Here is a 22,566-nt window from a genome sequence, read left to right as displayed (position 1 = left end):
CTGTTAGTTGCTCAGTCATGTCCGACTCTTTGTGACCCCATGGACCATAGTCTGCTAGCCTCCTTTGTCCATGGAATTCTCCAGGTAAGAATAGTGGAGTGGGTTACCATTCCCTTCTCCAGGGGATCTTCCTGACCCAAGGATCAAACCTGGGTCTGCTGAATTGCAAATCTAAGTTGTTTTTTTTTTTTTTTTTTACTATACCCCTGCTATTCGCCCGTAATTATTTTGAGTGTACAATTCATGTTTTCCCAGACAAGCTTCCCCAAGCAGCAGAATCCCCAGTAGGCATTACACCAGCCATAATACCAAGGGCATAATATAAACACTGATTTGAATTCTTTCCAATCCTGTCTAGAGATTAGGCATATTGGAGGTAGCCAAAAGGTATTTATTTTTTAATAACCAAAAATGTTTAAATCTACTAAATTCTCATTCTCACTAAAAGTTCTAAGACTTAGACTTGTTTCTGGAAAGTGAGCAAGGATTTTTTCCCCCTTCCTCTCTTTTTTCTCTTCCTTCATTTTGCTACATAAAAATGCTAAGGACCGTACATAACATAATATATGCATAACATCTTTCAAGGAGACACTCTGAAGTCTTAATATACTGCACAGTGAGTCAAAGGTGAAAGTCTATCATTGGAAAATAATGTAAGGCCATCCTTGCAGGCTTGGCCCCTGGGTACCATCCAGCCCTTCTGATATATTCACCAAAGAGCAGAGCAGGGAAGATTTCACCTGGGAAAGTGCCAGACACTGGAACACTCAGCTCTCAGGAGGAAGTCATGGTCAAAGAACCAGATGGAACATGTCTGCAAGGATTTGGGGAAGACATCATGCAAGGCCAGACAAGCTTATCTCTTTCAATGATGCTTTATTACCTCGGCACCCACTGTAGCCAAGTCTGAGAATCCACAAAGGTATCAACTATGGAAGCAGTGTTGCCTAACTTAGCTCTCTGCCCCTTAGCATCTCCCCAGCCAACGCTGCTTCCATGTGGCCATGAGACTGACTTTTGCTAACATTACCAATTTGATAATGTCCTCCCCACCTTGGATCCTCCACTAAATTCTCTACACTGCTGTGGCCTACAGTGATCTGTTTTTGACCATGCAACCTCATTCATAATAATTAGAGGGCATTACCTTCTATACGAAAACAGTCATGTAATAAAATATATACATGGTCTATTATACTAATACATGATGCACATTGTGCTTAATCACTCAGTCATGTCTGACTCTTTCTGACCCCATGGACTGTAGCCTGCCAGACTCCTCTGTCCACGGGATTGTGCTGGCAAGAGTACTGGAGTAGGTTGCCATTTTCTCCTCCAGGGGGATCTTACCAACCCAGGGATCAAACCTGCATTGCAGTTGGACTCTTTATCTCTGAACCACCAGGGAAGCCATTCATTATGGCATTCATTCAGGGAAGCCAACATTATGAAACACAAAAATAGAAATTTAAAGGATGAGATAAAAATAAAGTCCTAATTTTTTTTCCACATCCCAGTGGATCCAATTTTTCACCTGCTGTTACACCTGCATCCTACACAAATGTACATTGGCTTACAGGATACAACTCAAACTCTTTAGCATGCTTCCGATACTTTTCACCATCCAACCACCAGCCGTATTTCCATTTTCATACAGATTTATACAGAGGAGATTTACTATGGATATTGGCTCAATGCCTCAGCTAGGGAATGCAACATACATAATATGTTATGTTATGGAGGCTTAGAAGTCCTACAATCTGCCATTTATAAGCCAGAGGTCCAGGAAAGCAGGTGGCATAATTCAGTCCAAGTCCAAAGACATGCATACCGGAAGACTGCTGTTATAATTCCTGGAATCCGAAGGCCTAAAACCAGGAGCTGTATTGTCTCAGGGCGGAAAAATGATGGATGTGCTAGCTCAAGAAAGGAAAGAAGGAATTTATCCTTCTTTTGCTCTTTTGTTGCATCCAGGATCTCAACAAATGAGATGACTCTTGCCCATATTGGTAGGAGAATCAAATGTTACTTTCTTCCAGAAAGACTCCCATAGACACACTCAGAAATAATGTTTTATCAGTTATTCAATGTTCTCTTAGCACAACCAAACTGACACTTAAAATTAACCATTACAATTAGATATACATTGTGTGTGGGTGGGTGTGTGTGTGTGTGAAAGAGAGAGAGTATTATTGTTGTTATTTAGACACTAAGTCATGTCCGACTCTTTGTGACCCTATGCACTGTAGCCTGCCAGGCTCCTCTGTCCAAGGGACTTCCCAGACAAGAATACTGGAGTGTGTTGCCATGCCCTCCTCCAGGGGATCTTCCTGGCCCACACATAGAACCCAGGTCTCTTGAGTCTCTTGCTTTGGCAGGTGGGTTCTTTACCACTAACATCACCTGGGAAGCCTGTGTGTGAGTATATCTCAACCCTAAATACCTAAAGATCAAGTTCCAATTTGGGGGCTTCCCTGATGGCTCAGAGGTTAAAGCATCTGCCTGCAATGTGGGAGACCTGGGTTTGATCCCTGGGTCGGGAAGATCCTCTGGAGAAGGAAATGGCAACCCACTCCAGTATTCTTGTCTGGAGAATCCCATGGACGGAGGAGCTTGGTAGGCTGCAGTCCATGGGGTCGCAAAGAGTCCAACACGACTGAGCAACTTCACTTTCACTAAAGCAACCCACTCCAGTATTCTTGCCTGGAGAATCCCATGGACGGAAGAGCTTGGTAGGCTGCAGTCCATGGGGTCGCAAAGAGTCGGACATGACTGAGCAACTTCACTTTCACTAAAGTACTGCCAAAGATGAAAATATTTTTTGTTACTATAATGACAAATAATTATATAATTATAACATCATCAGTAAGTTACAGTACAAAGCTAAATTCCTCTTGCTTGTGTGCTCAGTCGGGTCCGACTCTCTGCGACCCTATGGACTGCAGCCCACTAGGCTCCTCTATCCATGGAATTCTTCACACAAGAACACTGGAGTTGGTTGCCATTTCCTCCCCCAGGGGATCTTCTTGATCCAAGCAAGGATCAAACCCATGCCTCTTGCTTCTCCTGCATTGGCATTTGAATTCTTTAGTATTGTGCTATTATTATTGTTTTCGTGATTCTAGTAGCCTTTGATATAGCAAGTATGTCATAAAACATGTAGAAAGGTGCTTATTGTATGCTGAAGCCCCATAGCTGCCCATGGTTTACCAATCATCTCTCTCCTTAAAAATCTCTGAGCTCACTGGAAAGGCCCATCTTGAAAATCTTGCCCTGACATTACTCTAGTGTTTACAAAATATTGTCACATTCCACACCTTATTTAACCTGCCAGTACTATTTAAGATATGTTTAAAAGTCTTATTTGGACCATGAGAGAGTCAGACACAAAAGAACTGGGTGATTCTCCAAGATTACCCAGGTGGCAAGTGGTAGAACCGGGATCATTCAAGATCGCCTTATTCTAGTTCATATTCTTTCACTCTATCACAGCCCTGAGAGTACTCAAGACAAAAATAAAATGGGGTCAGGGAAATGCTAAATAGCAGGGATATTTGAAGGTAGCTAACTACCAAGGTAAACTCCCAGGCACAGACAACCCACTTAGTTCTGCCAAGAGCTCTCTCTAACACACACAGGAGATTTTTTTTTTTTAATATACTACATGAAATTTAACAGTTTGGGAATTTTCTTAATCAACATGCATCCTCTTTTAAGAATGCATTTACCTCTGGGAACATTATACAGATATCAATCATTTACAAATGTGTGTAAGCTTGTTCCATGAATGGCTTTCCTCCTAGCGTAAACCTCAGAACTGCAGCACGTGAGAAGCTGTGAATTTTGTTCAGAAGAAAGAGGAGGTGGGTGACATTGGGACATGACATACACGGGGGATGGAGCAACTGCAGGTGAGGTGATACAGAGGAAGCCAGGGAAGTCTGGAGATAATGCAAAAAGAAAGCAGAAGCGAGATGGTTAAATCCTATCTAGTTTCCAAGTGAACAAGTTTTCATACAATCAAAAAGCCAGAGGCCCATTCAGGGAGATTTAAGAAATAAACAAAAAGAGGCATAAAGTTAATAGGGGAGTTTTTTTGTTTGTTTGCTTTTACCACTTAGTAACTGTGGCAGAACTGGGAAACTATTGACCGAAACAGATTCTTCTTCCCAGGAACACAGCTGGACAACGTTTACCAGCCTCTCCTGCAGTTAGGTAAGGCCGGTGAGTAAGTCTGAGACAAGTACAATGAAACCCGCACTGGCCATAAAAATCTCCCAGTCATCACCTTCCATTTCCTCTCCGCGATCATGGCAACCTTGGAAGCCACACTGCATGTAGCTGAGCCAAAGAGGGAAGGAGCCTGGGTTCTTGAATCAGTTTTAAGAAAAACCACCTGCCAACAAGGAGCATCCATTTCAAAGCCTGTATGAATGGAAACGTTTTGTTGAATCCCAGAAGATGTTTCTTTCTATAAGCAGTTGGCAAAAACAAATTTTTTTAATTTTTTTAAATGACATGGGTTCAATCACTGGGTCAGAAAGATCCCCTGGAGGAGGGCATGGCAACCCACTCCAGTGTTCTTGCCTGGAGAATCCCATGGACAGAGGAGCCTGGTGTACTATAGTCCATAAGCTCACTAATAACAGTTGAACATGATGGAAGCAACTTAACACGCAGGCCCAATTTCTCTTGCCATGTAGAGAAGAAAGTCAATCTGTAACAAATAATGGCAGTGCAGTTACCATGGAATGAAGGGAGCAGACAGCACTGGAGCATTATATGAATGGGGTATTTGCAAAAAAAGAGCAGACTCAGGCCCCAGAATCAGATTCTGTACTCTAAACAGTAGCCCTTGACTGACACTAACAAGACAAATCTGACAAGAAACAGCATCAAACACAGAAAAGCGTGAACCAGTAGGAGACTTTCATTCATTCATTCCGCAAACAGCTTGGTGTATCTATCACACCCGGAGCACTATCCTAGTGCTGGAGACACAGTGAATAAGATAAAATCCTGCCTTTCTACAACTTTTGTTCTAAAGGGAAAAGTCAGTTCATAAACCTTTAAACCGGGAAACACAAGAAAGCAAAATAATTATAGATAATAAGGGTATAAGGAAAATAAATAAAATGAAAATGGTATAGAGTAGCTGAGGGTAGTAAACAGAGCTAATTCAGGGAGGGTGTTAGGAAAGACCTTTCTAAAGAGTGACATTTGAGCTACAACTTAAATGATCCATCAAAAGTGGATTTGCAAAGATCTAGGTGAAGGACATCCCAGGGTGAAGAAAGAACTATTGCAGAAGCCTACTGGAGAATATGAGTCAAAGCGTGGCGGGTGAAGAGAGAACACAGGACGGAGTGCTAAGAGACCAACACAGAGAGGCGGGCAGTATCCAGTTCACACGGGGCCTTACGCAGGACCAAGCCTGGACGTTATTCTAAGATGCAGTATCAGATGATTTTAAAGAGCAGATTGGCATCATATGACTTGTATATTTAAGAGCTCACTCTGACTGATGCCTGAAGAATGGATTACGGGTGGGGCAAGAGTAGACACCATTGCAATCACCAATGAGAAAAAGGAGGCTCGGACTAGAGTCAGAGCAAGACATGGGTGAATATGTGATTTATTTTGTAAGTAAAACTACCAAGACTTCCCAATGCAGTTGATGTTGGGAGTGACGGCAACATAGAACTGACAATGACTTCTCCATCTAGTGACCACAGCAACAGGGTGGATGGAAGTGCCATTAACTGAGATTGGGAGAAAAGTACATGGTTCTCTGTTCTCAGGACCCTGGAACTCAGGAGAGTTCTGTAGTACAATAGCTCAGCTACTTGATAAGTTACCATGGCTTCTATGTGCTAGCTTAGTAACTTAACACTTAGAACATTTTTATCATGAAAAAAATAACTAAAAATTCCAACTATCTTACAAATGATCTTTTAAAACATGTTATATTGAAAACAAAAAATAAAAACAAGTTCTACTTTAACCTCCAGTCCTGACCATTGCCCTAGTTGGTTTGACTAGGTCACCTTCCTCAGTAACAAGCTTAAAAATTAAACTCTTGGTTCAACACAAGTGCAATAACCATGGCTTAGATTTGGGTTTTTTGTTCTTTTAAATAAAAAAAACAAAAGTTATGGGGATGGGAGGGGTGGGTGTTGTTAAGAAGAGGCAAGAGTTTAAGTAGGTGGGAGAGCAGGAGTAGATGCTTTTGTAAAGTGGCCTTGGCAATAAAGAAGCAGAGGCAAAAAAAAGCCAGGCCCAGGAAGAAAGCACAACTCTGTCTGCTGCTGGGATGAAAGTGCCACATGGGTCATCACAAGCAGTGCAGTGGATAGGGATCTCTGTGTCTTGGGAAGGCTAGCAGGACGGGGTGGGGTGGGGGGCTGTTGACATATCTGGATACCAGAGGATCTCTCCATTAGTCATACAGGCTAAATAGGAAGGGAAAAGGGGATCCCTGAGGTATTCTTATCTCAAGCATGCTGAACCCCTGGAAATAAATGCAAGCAGGAGCTTAGAGTTAATATTTTACAAACATGAATAATCCATAAGAAGCTTTTGATCCCTGTGCAGTCCACATCAAGACTTTAGGAGACGGAAGCCCAGATCTGAGCGTAAACTGGGCTTCATGGATCACAAGGTTCATGCATTTTAGAAAATTTCAAAATAAGAGTTACCTGATTAATCCTTGGAGAATTAGCAGTATACCTTAAGGATGCTCACCATTTCCACACATTCTCTTCATCAGGGACTCACAGGGGCTTATTTCTATGGCAGTGTACTCACACTAGCCTCTGCATCCAAAAAAATTCTACCCTCAAGTTCTGCATTTTCTTTCTGCTTGAACTCTGACCTTCCTGCCACTTTCCCAGCCTCTTAACACTACGGGGTCAGATCCTTTGTCATCACCTTCAGTCATGCAAAAGACATTATAAATCACCTTGCAAAGCTAAGGAGACATTATAAATCAACTTGCTAAGCAGTTGCTATAGTTTTGTGGGGTTTTTTTACATGAAATTATTAAATTGAAACCAATAAAATCATTTTGTTCCATGACATATTACCCTTCAACTCAGCTCCACTCATGTTTTTACAAGGAAGGAAGGACTTCATCATTATTACTATGCTGGGTACCTCACTGCTAACAATATGCTCCTGGCAGGACTGATATAACTTGGTCCCTTCGTCTAATAACACTCTCCCCTGCTACCTTCCAATACTCCAAAAAGAGGTAGACATGAGAAGCCCACATTCTCAAAGTATTGGCCTCTACAAGCACACACTCTTCCAAGAAAGATCCTCATAAACATTGATATAGGTTGATGACAATAATTGTTGTAATTCACTAAATCACCAGTAAAAACCAGACAATTTACTGAGTTTTTGACCTGCACTGTCTCATTATCATCTTAATTGGGAAACCCAACTTCCCACATTGGAATTGGCTATAAAAAAGCAGTAATCTGCTACTTGCGCTCTGTAAATATCTATTACCTGGTAGTAGAGCCAGGGAAGACTATTAATGATATATACAGTTTGTACCTTTTCTAGTAGCTCTCAATGCTTACTCTGTAGAAAACTACTTTTAGTCATGAGCACTGAGTTGGAGGTATCCTTCTGAAACCACAAGATTTGGGTCAACTAACTCAGGCAGGTATACCAGTAGGCTTAGGCTAAGTTACACAAAGATAACAGATAATTGTGTCCTCCAAAATATCAGTGATTTACAGTTATTTCTCACTAAGGCCACATGTCAATCACCTATCCATTGTCACTAGCTCCATATCATCTTCATGCTGGGACCACAGCTAAAGGAGGGGCCGCTCTAGAACATTGCCAGTTGATGAGAAAGAGGTGGAACCCTGTAACAGCTCTTCAAGCTTTTACTCTGAAATGGTACAGATCTCACATACATTTGGATTTCATTAGATCAAGGAGATAGCAAAGATTTTGAACAAGACCACATTGGAACAGGGTGGGGGATGGGGAGGTAGAGTGCAGCATAAGTCAAGGCATATGAGTTGTGAGTTGAATATTAACTTTACTTCATTTCTCTGAGTCTTTGTGTCCATGCGTACAAAATGGAGTTCATCTGGTGAACACCACCATTTTCCTCAAAGATTTACTGGAAGTTTCAAAGAGTATAATATGCATAAAAGGAGTTCAAAAAGTTCAGAGCACTCTGTAAGTAGGAAGTATTATTTAATACTAATTGGGACAGGGGAGCCTGGTGGGCTGCCGTCTCTGGGGTCGCACAGAGTCGGACACGACTGAAGCGACTTAGCAGCAGCAGCAGCAGTACTTTCTATGCCTGGCAGATTTCATGATGTATATGTACCACTCGCTCTTTATTCTTCAACCTAAACTTTTACTACTTTTTTACTAGGAAAGGTGTGAAACTCTATGTAGTCTTCAAATTCAAGAAGATCAGGAATAGACCCCAACTACTGTACTTTCCTCAAGATAATACCTCTAACTGAAGCTAATGTATCAGAAACTATTTAAGACCAACCCATTGTCATCACAAAGATTAAAAAAAAAAAGTCACAGTAGACCAGATTTCATAAAACACAAAAAACCGACTACAGCAATTTTCAAAATGGGGAATGTTCCTGTTGGAGCCAGACAAGGCAAAATGAAACAACCTCCTGTGAATTGTATCATAGCTGACAAAAATTCTTATTACCTTCTATTGATTGGCCAGGAGATCTGATATCTCCTCAATGGCAGTCTCTAAGGCAATCTCTGCAGAACAGGAAGATCCCTTAATACACTATCTCTCTTCTACTACCCAAGGAAGTTAAGAAAATTGAAAGTCTTTTGTGATTCTTTTTCCACTGAAAGCCTGAATAGGCTCTTCAAGACAGTCTGGACAATGAGTGCAATATTTCGTTTTAATTTGCAAGCCAGTCTTGTTCATCATGGTTTGTACAATATGGGTCATCTTCACTCCATTTACTCTGAGTAAAAAGTAACTTGCCTGAAGCAGTTCATACATATCTACTCCTCTCTCTCTAGGCTACAGTGAAACAATGAACTCAGCCTCTGAGAGTCCCTGGTACCCAGGTGGCTGTGTGGTGAGCATCCCAGAGGATAATTCTGAAGACAGAAGCTGAGTAAATGGCCATACTGCATTTTACCATACCAGAGTGTGGTATCCATGGCTTTCTATCCACCCAAAGCCACACATATCCTCTTCCTACAGCTACAACCATATTTAATTCAGGCAAAGAGCAAAGATCACTTAGTCTCAGGGAAAGTATACTCTTATTCCAAATCCAGGGGTGGAACACAATCAGCACAAGCCATTGTGCATTGAAAAAACCATCTCATTGGTCTAGGGGTGGATAGCAGGTAACCCAGGTCTAAAAAATGAGACAGCAGAAGTCTTCTGCATGGGGAGAGCCAAAGGAGGCTACGAAGGACTTTCTAAGAGAACTTTCCTTAAACATAAAAAGACAGAACCTTACACAGAGAAGGTTTTTAAGCCCTGACCGTCTCTTCCTTGGGATGCTGGTAGAAGGACATCCTGCCTAGGGCTATAGCAGGCATCAAGCAGTCACAGGAAAATAAGCCCGAAGCCCAGGAATGCTGAAGATGGCAGAATGGAAAGAGAGAAGGGTGTTTGCTCTAAATATTGATATTCACTCTAGTTGGTTCTCTGTGCCTCCCATTCAATGTCCAGGATCCGACTCCTGTTCCCCTCCCCCCACCCCCCAATTTCCATTCCAGACAGTATATAGGCTCTAATGCTTAGTCATTTTTTCCTTAGGTGTTATCCTGGAACTTGTGGAATGTTCCCATGATTACAGAGAACTGACTGAAGACTGAGAATATCACCATGTCCCAAGGTAGTCCCATAGTATACACTGGCCCAATATCCTGCACACACAATGAGCTGAGAAACATGTTCAAGAAGACAGGAACTTAGACCTAAAATTGCTCAACAGAATCAACAACATAAGGCCTCACACACAAAGTGAGTGAGTAATAGTCGCTCAGTTGTGTCCAACTCTTTGTGACCCCGTGGACTGGAGCCCACCAGACTCTTCTGTCTATGGAATTCTCCAAGCAAGAGTACTGGAATGGGTTGCCATTTCCTTCTCCATCACACACAATGGGTAGGCATAACATGGCACCTCATAAAACTGATTCTATGTAACAAAAATGAGAAAATCAAAGAGTCCCAAACAGTATTTATGCCAGCTATTTCCTCCCAGATTCTGCCAGGTCTCAACAGCTAAGGGGAGTCAGGAATGGTGGGTGCGCTGCTTCCAAAAGACAACCGAAATGTCTGCCAATGATAGAATCAGGATTCAAACTATTTTGAGGTTCCTTCTATCATGTTTATAATTGTTGAGTCTATCCCACATATGGCAGAAGGTAAAAACTAAATTTTTCATACCATTACCTGGCTTGTGGGATTTTTTCCATGATGAATGGAGAGAATACTGTTCATATTTTTTTTTTAAGCTACATTCATTTTTCTGACAAAAACACAGAATAGTGTAAGGCACAATACAAAACAGCACAAGGTACGATATAAAAATAAATGTTAACATGAAACATTGAAACTAATAATCTCCTTTTTCTCAAAATTGATAAGTCTTGATAACATGATATTAAGGCCAAATTAAAAGTTGCATAGCTAGAGGGGCAACTTCATTCTCCCAAGTGACATGTCTCCCAAATCAAGTTCAATAAGCAAAAGAAAAAGAACTGTAGAAAAAAGTGGGGGAGGAACTACTAGACTTATAGTGTATTGCCAATGAGAACCAAAACAGTAATGAAGAAAATCTTCCATAAGAAATGGAAAACAGAGGATACCTAACAGGTTCTGAACACTAACAGTAATTAGACACATTTCCTTAACTACTGACAAGGTCTTTAGTAAGCCAAATGTTAAGCTAGAAGTCAACAACATAAAACAGCAGAATGGAAAGAAATTTACCATTACTGTCATCAATTGTCTTCACCTTGACAATACCTGATCTACTTGAGAACCAAAGAAGTAGAGGATAGTGACCAAGACATTGCAGCATTTATTCCAGATGTGATATCCACATTCCTGATTAACAGATCCCTAAGAAAATCCCATGGACCGAGGAGCCTGGTAGGCTGCAGTCCATGGGGTCCCTAAGAGTTGGACACGACTGAGCGACTTCACTTTCACTTTTATGCATTAGAGAAGGAAATGGCAACCCACTCCGGTGTTCTTGCCTGGAGAACCCCAGGGACGGGGGAACCTCATGGGCTGCCGTCTATGGGGTGGCACAGAGTCAGACACGACTGAAGCGACTTAGCAGCAGCAAGGTTCAATATATTGTTAGTAAAGATAACAGGAGTACTTGGGTCCAACCAGAACAGAGAAACAGCGTAGCATCAATTTGCCCATAACAATTTCTCTAAACCAACAGGAGGGATCCAGTGAGCACTGGAGAAATGGAAGATCTTAGATTTTAGGGCATGTAAGTCCAGGTCAGAAATAATCCCTGACCCTCTGGTATGTTAAAGGAGCAGGAGTATGCAATACTTGCCACCAGAGTACTGAGCATGGAAAGAGGGGTTCACATAAGACAGAGGAGCTGCTCAGCTTTATAAAGGAGAAAAGGGGGTCACGGATGCTTGAGGCCACCAACCTACTATATGATACCAATCCATGTGCCAAAGTTATGAGTCCATCCATCACTGGGGCTTTTACAAGAGTTTGGGAACTATTAATAGCAACACATGACCTTGGCAGAGGAAGATGATGGCAATTGGGTAGAAGTTAGTATCAAAGCATTCCATTCAAAAGAGAATCCACTGCATAACATTTAACTGAAATTGAAGATGATGATCTTCCCAAATAAGACAACATAAAATGAGGTATTTAGAGTTCTGCTGGTGATGATTAAATACAGTGACAGTAGAACATGGGATCTGATATGGCTCTACTGCTTTTGTTGTTTTGCTGTTTCATAACTTCCTTCGAAAGTCTTGCTATAACGTGCTACTAGCAGCCCAGATAAGTCAGGAGAGGAGAGTATGCCAGGCAGTTGACAGTTTCTTCTAGGATCCCACAGAACCAGAACCAAGGGAAAGCTTTCAATCTTCAACCATATCTACCAGGAATACATTTCTCACAAGTTGATTTTATTAAATAGCTCACTTACCTTCACAGTAGGCAGAGTCTCCCTGGACAGAAATGTAACCATTCTTGCACTCACAAGTAGCTTTGGTATTCCAGTTTTTGCACTCTGAGTTTTCACCACATTTAGGTCCTTCAGCACAAAAGTTATGACCTAGAAGAAACAAATAAAATTTTACATCAGGAAAGAGGAGAATAAAAGACTTCCAAATAATAAAGCATGAGACACAGTTATTATATGTCAGCATACATGAGAATACACCTTGGCAATATGCAAAGGTAAATTTGCATATCCATAAAGAGGAATAAAAAACTGTGGACCATCCCATACCTGAGAATTTTCTCTCCTAATTCACAAACTTGCTGAAGTTATTCCTTTTTGAAAGCTTTTACCCATGTTGATTCTGAATTTTCTTTCCACTACTTTCTTATGTGACTAGTCTTTTAAATGGTTTTATTACAAAATTTATGATACATAGGAAATATATAAAATGAATATATATGAATATATCAAATAAAATTCGGAGAAGGCAATGGCACCCCACTCCAGTACTCTTGCCTGGAAAATCCCATGGGCAGAGGAGCCTGGTAGGCTGCAGTCCATGGGGTCGCTAGGAGTCGGACACATCTGAGCGACTTCACTTTCCCTTTTCACTTTCATACACTGGAGAAGGAAATGGCAACCCGCTCCAGTGTTCTTTTCCTGGAGAATCCCAGGGATGGGGGAGCCTGGTGGGCTACCGTCTATGGGGTCACACAGAGTCGGACATGACTGAAGTGACTTAGCATAGCATAGCATCAAATAAAATTAATACAAAAAGCATTATCAATACCTATTTATTAAACATCCCCAAAGAATCCCCTTCTCAGCCATCAGAGACAACTACCCTAACAATTCCATTAATCACTCCCTTATATATTTCTGTATGCTTTACCATACGTAGGTATGTATTTCTAAATAATAGATTATTTCGTTTTGGCCATTTTGGACTTCACCTGTGAAATCATACTGTACCATATCCTCTATGGCATATGTTTTTTTTTCCTGTTCATTCATATTAATGCCTGTGGCTATCATTCATCAGTGGTATATAATATTTCATAGTATAAATAGTCCACAATTTATCCATTATACTTAGTATTGACTGAGTTATTTGCAGGTTTTGAATTACTAGCACAGCTGCAAGAAACATTCTTGAACATGTTTCCTGAGGCATACTTTTTTAACCACATGTTTTACATTTCTTTGCCCAAGAGTCTTTTCTTGAATCTAAGACATTCCCTCAGGAATAGTTATTTTTCCTCTAACTATAGTCTTCATAAATTCCTTTTAGTGAAGATAAATCTGACAGTAACTATGCTCAATTTTAATTTATCTAAATATGTCCTTTGACCACCCTCCTACTTGAAAAGCAGCTTTACTAGGTACAAAGCTATTTTGTCTCAACATTTTGAAGACATCCCATCATTTATGGCTTCTGTTATAACTGTTGACAAGTCAATTGTTAGCCTAGTCATTCCTTAGTATGTGACAAACCTTTTCTCTGTGACTTTTAAGATCTATTTTATTTGGTTGGTTAAGTTGATGAGCTTTGTTTTGTTTCATATTCATTAACTTTAAGGTTTTTAGGTGTGAATTTATTTTTATTTGTTCTTCCTGGGATTCCTTGCGACTCTTAAATATAAAGATTTAACCAATCTTTTATCAGTTTGGAAAATACTCAGGTATTTTCTCTTCAAACATTCTCTCTTCACCATTGCCTCTAAATCTCTCTTGCTAGAATTATAATGAGATTGCTATTCTCCTTTCTTTCTTAAGCTCTCCTCCATGTTACTTCTACTTGCCTTAATATTCCCATCTCTTTTTTCTATGCAGAATTCTGTTTAACTTCTAGATGTATCTTTCGGTCTCTTAATTCTCTCAAGTAGTGTCATATTCACTCAGTCATCCACATCATTTTTATTTTACTTGTATTTTTTTAATTTTCCAGAATTCAATGTCTTTTTAAATCTCCTTGGTCAAATTTGTAGTCTCTCATTCTTTCCTCTTTTAATTTCCCCCTTTTAAAAACATATTAGACTATATTTTACACATACAACTCCAGTATCTTCAGTCTTCTGATTTTGGTTTTTTTCACTGAGTATCCCACATGGTTACTATTTTGTGTTTTGAATGATTCTTTTATGATTCTTTGTGAGCTCATATTTTTTAGGATTTAATCTGCGGGAATTATTTGAGGTTTGGGCTTTAAAACTGTACTTCTTCAGAGAGGATCTGTGTTTGCTTTAGTCAGGTGCCCGAGGGAACTATCAACCCACAATCACTTTCAACTACATTTTGCCTTGGGACATGGATTGAGCCACACAGGTAGAATAAATTTAGATTCTAAGCTTTCAGGAATGCAAACTCTTCTCTGCCATACTCCCTATCTAGAGTCAAGACTGACAGGCAAGTCTCCTCTTACAGACTAGATTTTTCCTAGCCACCCACTGAGGAGTTACCCTTCAAGATTCTTTATTTATGCAAGCCTCAGGCTTTTCCTCCTGTCTACTTAAACAGTAGTCCATTAGAAGCCAGATTCTACCACCAGGGATTAAAAATTGACCTCTGGGCAAATGCCAACTCCAGTGTGCTTATCTCAATGGAATCAACCTTTTTTCTGGTCTCTGATTTTTTTTTTTTTTTTTTTTTGGTCCTACCTCTATTACCAATTCTACCAATCTCCCGACCCTCAAAACATTTTATATATTATGCATTTTTAGGTTACACCCACCACAGGAATTGTGAAGTTCAAATATAACAAGGTATATAAAAGGTGCTTTATCATTTTTAACTCATACATTTTAGCAAGTAGTAACTACACTGCTATATCACATACTGTAGTCTCATAGAAAACAAGTGATCTTGGAGAAGAGATCTAATACATAATTCAGGGTCTTTACTAATAAACACAGTAAGTCACTTTGCCTGTCTAGGTACATATACCAAGAAAGGGCAACATCAGTGATTTTCACACTATTCCTGAGTCTTGGGCACAGCTGAGTTGTTGGTCAGAGCTCATGTCCTCCAGCCCTGATTCAAATAAAACAGCTTTGCTTTTATACTGTTGAAACAGTGACGATATGAACAACAGTTTTTGGTTTTTAAAAAATATAAAAAGCACTGAACTATATAAACTCCAAGTTTAACTCCTTTTGGTGATAACATTCTAGACTGTTCTTCCTTTGAGACAGAATTTTAAACCAACATTCTTAGGATAAAAGATAATAACTCCTATTCAATAATAATACTCATGTACCTATGTCTGGCATTACACTAGATGTTTTAAATGGGGATAATAATATACCTTATTAATTTGTGTGGAACAAGTTAAATGGGCTAATTCATACAAAGCACTTAGAGCACATCTTGATACACACTAGGAGGTCACTAAATGTTAGCCTCTGTGATAAGAATGATAATGATTATGATAACAGTACTGCTGACATGGCTAAATTTCAAAACAACTTGATGGTAACACTGTTATCCTCAGCTTCAAGATAAGAAAAGAGAAGCTCAAACTCATTAATATCTATCTAATAAGTGGACATGCCAAGATTCTAAACTATGTCTGGTAAACTCCAAGGCCTATATAATTTGTTTTTTTCTATATCCTCTCACATACAAAAAATAGTTTAAAAAAAAAAAGTGAAAGATGTAGACACTACTTGTGACATTAGAAAGTGGATCCAAGGCTGAGGGGAGCATAATATCATATCCAGCCTCACTATCTGACCTGTTAACTGGTGACTGCCTCAGTCAAAATCAGAGAAAAAACTTAACGTGTTGGAAATGTGAAACCTCTGTCAGCCAAGAACACTTCTACAAGGACTTAAAAGGCTTATAATAACCATTAAAGTACTTGATGTTTCTGTTAGCAAAAGGACAATTTTTAGGTATCATAGCTTTCTTTGCCAGAGGAAGTGCCTGGACTTCCCTCCCCACATCACAATTGATCAATAATTAAGTTGTCACATTTTCTTTTATTACAAAGTTTGACTCAATGTCAATATGAACACCCTTTGTTGCATGACTTTTTTTTTTTTTTCCTCTAGGATATGCAACTTCACTTTCCACAAACATTTGATAGCCTGGAACAAAGCCCCTCAAACACTGTTGACTTTCCAATGCACATCTCTCTAGCAGGCATGTGCCATGTCAATTCACAATGCAGAGAGTTGGGTCAAATGTATTTCAAAGACAATGAAGGGCCCATGAGACAGATTAATGGTATGGACAAATCCACTTTGTCTGGGCCTCACCATTGTGTCAAAAACATGTGTTGTTGTTGTTCTTTTTTTTTTTAATTAATGCAAGCCTTCATTCAAGCAGTATTTATTCAGTACCTGCTTGCCTTTCTACATGAGTGAACAATCATCGACTCAATATTTACAGGTCTGCAGCACTATGCAAGACCCTGGGGGCAATGTCAAGGTGCTTGAGACATTCCATGACCACAAGAGAATTAGAAACTCTAAGGTGAGGTAAGCCAAACCCAGAAGTAGCTAAGTAAGATGTGAGCAGTACAAATTATCATAGTGTGCCAGAGAAGAAGAAATCCCTTCTAGCTGATGCCAAACTTAACCTATGACTCATCACAGGTAGAAACTTGTGCAAGACACAGGATCTGCAAGACACAGATCCAAATGGGAGGAATGGGACTCCAACCCTTGAGGAAGAAGGGTAAGTTTGAAGAACCTCAAATAATCTGGCACAGTTGTAATAAGAATGATTAACATTTATCAAGCACAAAATACATGCAAGGTACTCAGTAAAGTGTTTCAGATGCATTATTCCACTTAATTCTATTAACAATCCTATGAAACTGGGATTATTACCCTATTTCACAGATGTGGCACTAACTCAGAGAAGTTAGGGCATGAGTGAAACTACACAGAGCCACGATCCAGGTGTGACTGATGCCAGGGTTCTTAATCAAAAAGCAACAATTTTATAAGCATCCTACACTCCAAAGGATTAAAAAGATATTTTTTTTTTTGCATGCCTAGATTTAAGCAGATTACATTTTAGATTTCTTTTTCATACACACACACATATACAAACATGTACACAAGGCTGGGCAATTTAAGAAATTCTTTTAAAATACTAACTCTAATCACTCCAACTTCTTTAAGTCAAGATCTATGTCTGACTCATTTCTTTCAACACAAAGCTTCCCACCCAAGGACAGCTGTCTGTGGAGAAGGATGGCTTATAGACGAATGCAAAAATAGACAGGTAGAAATATGGGTGGTTAAATTAATGAGCGAATAAAGATATGGATGAATCTACAGTGGTATTTTAATGCCCCCTCTTGAGCAACTAAAAGGCTAATGGGACTCGTTTGCTAGTCACCATTTTTCTTTAAACATTTTTACTGAAGTACAATTTACATACCCAAAAATTGACCTATTGTAAAGACAAACTGATAATTTCTAGTAAACTCACACAGTTATACAGTAAATCACCACAATCCAGTCTTAAAACACTTTCATCACCCCAGCCGGTGATGAAATTCTTCAAAACCACCCTGCATTCTTCAAAACCACCCCAAGATAACTGGCTGCCAAGTCATAAATCCTCAATCAACTCTCCACATTTCAAAATCTTTCTAAAGGTTTAGTCTTTCCTATCTGCTGTCTGAAAGGCATGGCATTTAACTTATAAACCCTTCCCTTCAGGATATCTGTCTTCAGTTTCCACCTGCAATCTTTTTCTCTAGTCCTCTTACTAACTCTTGGTACAATATTTTCTTCAGAAGCTGGTTATCAAAACAGATTGATGCATGAGATTCTTCAATGTTACCTTCTTTCTTTAATCAGTATCTTTTTCCCCCAGAATTAGAAGTTGTGGCCAGACTGTAGAATACACACACATATGCATACATATATACTCAATATCCATGTTCTTTTATTTGAACATTTTAATAAATGAATCTGGAGTCTCTGTGGGCTTCCCTCATAGCTCAGTCGGTAAAGAATCTGCCTGCAATGCAGATGACCTGGGTTCGATTCCTGGGTCCGGAAGATCCCCTGGAGAAGGAAATGTCAACCCACTCCAGCATTCTTGCCGGGAAAATCCCATGGACAGAGGAGCCTAGCAGGCTCCAGTCCATGGGATCGCAAGAGTCAGACACAACTTAATGACTAAACCACCACCAGAGTCTCCGTAATTATCATCCTATAATTAGAAGCACACAAAGTAACATCGTCTAAATAGCAGTGGTCCAAAGACAGAGAACACATTTGTTATAAAAGTTGCTGTTTGTTGACTTTTTCCAATTTGCCAGGCACAACAACTCTGAAGATTAGTATTATTCTCACTTTACAGATTAGGAAAATGTGGTTGGGACTATTTTATCCAAGGTAACACAGCCAGGAAGTGGCAGAGTTATGATTTAACTCAAGTTCTTGTTAAGACCACTAAAAAAATTATTATCCTATGATTTAAAAACCTCGGAGCATAGACAACTACTACTGACTATTCTCTGATGATGTTTGTAGATCTCTATGCCCAGTAAAATTTTCAAAGAGGGACCCAACTGTAGGTTCTGCCAATCTGTTCTTAAGAAAAATTGAAACAAGGCCAATGCTTGTGCCCAGTCTCTTCTGTTCTCTGGTTAAGAACATTCACCCTCCTCTAGAAGCAATAATAAAGGCTCACAGGGCCCTCTACAAACAGGAAGTAACATTGTCTTGTATACCCCACTTTACATATTTTACATCATTATAGCCACAGCCCACTTGACATTTAATTTGGATGACCTCAGAGTTGTCTCATGGCTCACCCAGCTGAAACTGCACTCTTGATCTTAAATCTGATATCCATGCTCCCCAAGTTCTACATTATAAATCTGCAGCACTTTTATCCACTTAAACCATCTTTTTTTTTTTTTTTAAAGGAGTCATCTTTGTCCTCTCTCTTCAAATACTGCCCCTTCCTAAGTTCTATTCATTTTATTTCATGAATATCTCTGGAATCTCTTTTTCCTCCACTCCACGGCAACAACAAAAAAAAAAAACAACCTACTCCAAACTATTATTTCTCAAAAAGAAAGCACCTAATTTGCCTTCCTGTTCCTCTTTTTGCTTGTCTCTAATCCATTTTCCCCACAAACAAATCCTTTTAAAACATAGATTGGATCATGTCACTCATCCCCTTAAAAGTCTTCTCCCAAAGACTTTCCAATTTCTCAAGAAAAATTCAAAATTCTTAATTCTGATTTGAAATGACAAACAAGGCTCTCCTTTCCCTCTGTCATCCCCCCCAAGTGTATCAGCCTTTATTTGAATTCCTCTAGTACTCCAATCTCTTTCCTGATTCAGAGTCTTTGCAAGCTTGTCCCACTAACTCAGAATCTATGACACATCCCTGCCAGAATAATTTCTACTCAGTTGTCAAGTCCCCAGCTTAAATATAATCTATTCAGAGAAGGCTTTCTTGTCCCTCAAGTCTAAAGAAAATTCCATTACTCTCTCCTATATTTCTCTCTTCTTGTTCATAGCAGGTAGCACAGTTACTAATTACATGTTCATTTCTGTGTTTATTTGTTGAGTGTCTGTTTCCACATTAGAAGCTCACTTCAAGGGAAAGGACCCTACAAGTTTGTTCCCTTTGTGCCTAAGGCAACATCCAGTGCATGATAAACACTCAAGAAATATTTGTAGAGTTGATGACTAAATCCTCTTTCTTCCAAAAGTAAAATTAAAAGAGTGCTTTAAAATGAATAAACCAAGACTCAAAGATGTTAATTACCTTCTTTGTGGTCTTGCAGCTAGTAGGCAATGCCTAAAAGATACATATAGACTCAAATAGGATTCTAATGCCCAGTCTCTCTCCACCACTCTATATGACATCCCAGCCATGATTTTACTCATTAAGGGACATTCAAGGAATGCTGACCTGACCCGAAGAGACCACTACTCCATCACTCAGCATTTTCTAGTCCATGACATGCCTTGAATCTTTCCAAAGGAACAAACCGTGTTTCTTTCTCCAGGATACAGTCCACAATTACTTTGTTGCTTGGGGACTTAAAAGTCAAGAGAGAAATAACACCACACAACAGAACACCATTCTTGGATGAGATACCAAAATGAGTAATATCCTTTTGGAGCTTATTTACACTTGAGTGGTGGAAATGAGCAGATGCTCAGAGCAAGACACACAATCTGCTGAAATGGAATTCCAGGTTTTACTCCAACCACTTCCTTAATTTTAGCTCCTGGCAGAGATACCATTCGTTTGTTTGACAAATATTAAGCCCCATGATGTGTGTCCAGCCACTGTTCTAGAAAATTGGGATAAAACAAAAATGCCATAAACAGCATAAACATTCCCTCATTCATTTAACACTCTAGTTGGGATGGCTATTGTTGAGGATTGGGTTACAGGAGATGTTGTGATGGAGAGGAGCAAGGTGCTTCCAAAATGTTATCACACAGAAGGGCCCTAACGCAAGGTATCAAAAGGAGATTTGAGGGATGAATGAGGTTGGCTGGACAAGGCACAGGATTTCCAAACACAGGAGGCAGCATGTGTCTACAACATGCTCAAAGAAATTGAAGAAACATAAATGTTAAGGTCATATTTTCTCCTTTCATTGGGAGCCGTCTACAATTTGGACTCCCCTTCATGGCCCTGAATCTAGAGTTCTACTACCAGTGAAAGACCAATAACACTTATAAAAAAACAAACAACAACAAAAAAAACACTCTGGTTTCTTTAAATCCATTGGCTTAACTGCATATAAAATCCCTGCCCATCATAATGAAGCCCCCACACTGCCATTCTCAAGATCCCACTCTGTAACTTTTCAAATCACAGCAAGCCATCCATTCTTTCTGCTTTATCTAGGGCCAACGATGGATAAGCATCTGTATGATTTACTACTGTGATTTCTTCCACAGCAAGGAATGAATGGGTCACTACTCAAGAGCAGGATTTAGTTTCTCTAATATAAAGTCTGATTCCACATAGAGCATCACCACTTGCTCTCAATCACATGCCCCTAATGTATCTCCAAGAAGGCAACCAGGTTACCTTTGAAATGATGGACAATCTGAAAATGCACCCCATATTTCCCCACCCTAACTCAAATCCTAGAAAGCCAATACCCCTCACAGCACTGCTGCTTGCCCAACCTTGAAAGTCACAAAGAGCAAAGGTACACTGAGTACGATATATTCCAGTGTTCCTAGTTGATACGGAAAGAGCTCCATCCATGGACTGGCCGAGAGGAGGACTAAGGCCCAAAGGTTCTTTATGAGAACCAGATGCCCTAGTGTACTTCACAACCAACACACATGCCACAGAAGCCTGGGCCCTGCAGGGGTGAGGATGCTGCTTCAGCTTCACAACCTTCATGAACAGGGGGTTGTGACATCATGGCAGAGGTTGTGACCTACTAGAGACAGAGCTCTCTGGATTCTCATAGGTCCTTAGAAAGCACATGGTTTTTCAATAGTAGTCACACTTAAGGGTCTTCCAGTCCAAGGCAGCTTGGCCTTAATTTCAAGTCTTCTCTCTAGGGTAATGTGCCTCCTTCCCCACACTCCTTGGGCCTGGATCCACTGCAGCACTTTTAAAAGAGCAGAATTCATGGGCTCCCCAAGACTCTCTCCTCCAAATGCCCTGTGTTCTCAGCCTCAGGAGTTGAAAATACAGACCTGGCTTTCCAGTGCCCACCATGGCCCATGGCTGCAGGGATTTTTCTATCAATAGGCAGAGCACCTGGCCCATGTACAAACTGCCTGCTCCTCTATTTAGGCACTAGCTTACCTTCCATTAAGTGCCTCTTTTCCAAGTCTCTTTTTATCTCCATTACACTGAAATCCTCTAAAACCCATTTCAATTACAAATTCACCTAAAATGAAGACAGACTAGAAAAAAAGAAAATCATGCACCACCAAGATTCTTTGGGAGGATTTAATTGAAGGGCATAAAGCCTTAAATAGTACAAATAATCTCAACTAATTTCAGCCCAAGCCAGATGACAAGGCAAGTGAGCATGAATTAAAATTACAGATAAACACGTTGGGAACAGATGTTGAAAAGAACTTTTTCTCCAACACTGAAAATCTTCAACATGCAGCAAAACCCTCCAGAGCCATTGGCAACATTCAAGATACAATTAGAGCTGATTATGAAAGGAATAAAACCCTGAGGAGTGTGTCAAGAATTCTGGGGTGGGCCAAATGATTGTTGTGTTTTCCTGGAGCGATCCTGAGACTACGTGGTCAAGTTGGCATTTTTTTCCAGCATTAAGTGAGAACACCAGCAAGTCATGAGCAATCTTTCTGCTGGGGCTACATCCATGCTTTTATTACTTCTTCCCAGGCAGAAGCATAGATGTTATTCCAGTGCCCACTCTCCC

At 40.0% G+C, this 22,566-nt stretch overlaps 1 protein-coding gene across 44 annotated transcripts in view; it reads right to left on the bottom strand.

The window, feature by feature from the left end:
- Positions 1–22,566, bottom strand: part of NELL1 (neural EGFL like 1) — a 1,048,536-nt gene that overhangs the window by 736,740 nt on the left and 289,230 nt on the right. For 42 of the 44 annotated variants that reach the window (XR_015158062.1, XR_015158061.1, XR_015158064.1 and 39 more), the window contains one exon: positions 12,177–12,305. Coding sequence is in view for 41 of the 44 variants with exons in the window: in XM_086385555.1 (XP_086241681.1) it covers positions 12,177–12,305 (129 nt within the window). In the remaining 3 variants the exon portion in view is untranslated. Of the gene's footprint in view, positions 1–390; positions 815–3,179; positions 4,718–12,176; positions 12,306–22,566 lie in introns of those variants that run through there. The other 2 variants (XM_086385589.1, XM_086385592.1) reach the window with 2 other exon arrangements.

The sequence above is a fragment of the Bos grunniens genome, chromosome 29, assembly GCF_055505025.1.
Source record: "Bos grunniens cultivar Pamir isolate PY7600 chromosome 29, Bosgru_T2T1.0, whole genome shotgun sequence".
NCBI lineage: Eukaryota > Metazoa > Chordata > Mammalia > Artiodactyla > Bovidae > Bos > Bos grunniens.
The sequence above is the reverse complement of the archived record's forward strand: the minus strand, read 5'-3'. Positions and strand labels throughout refer to the sequence as shown.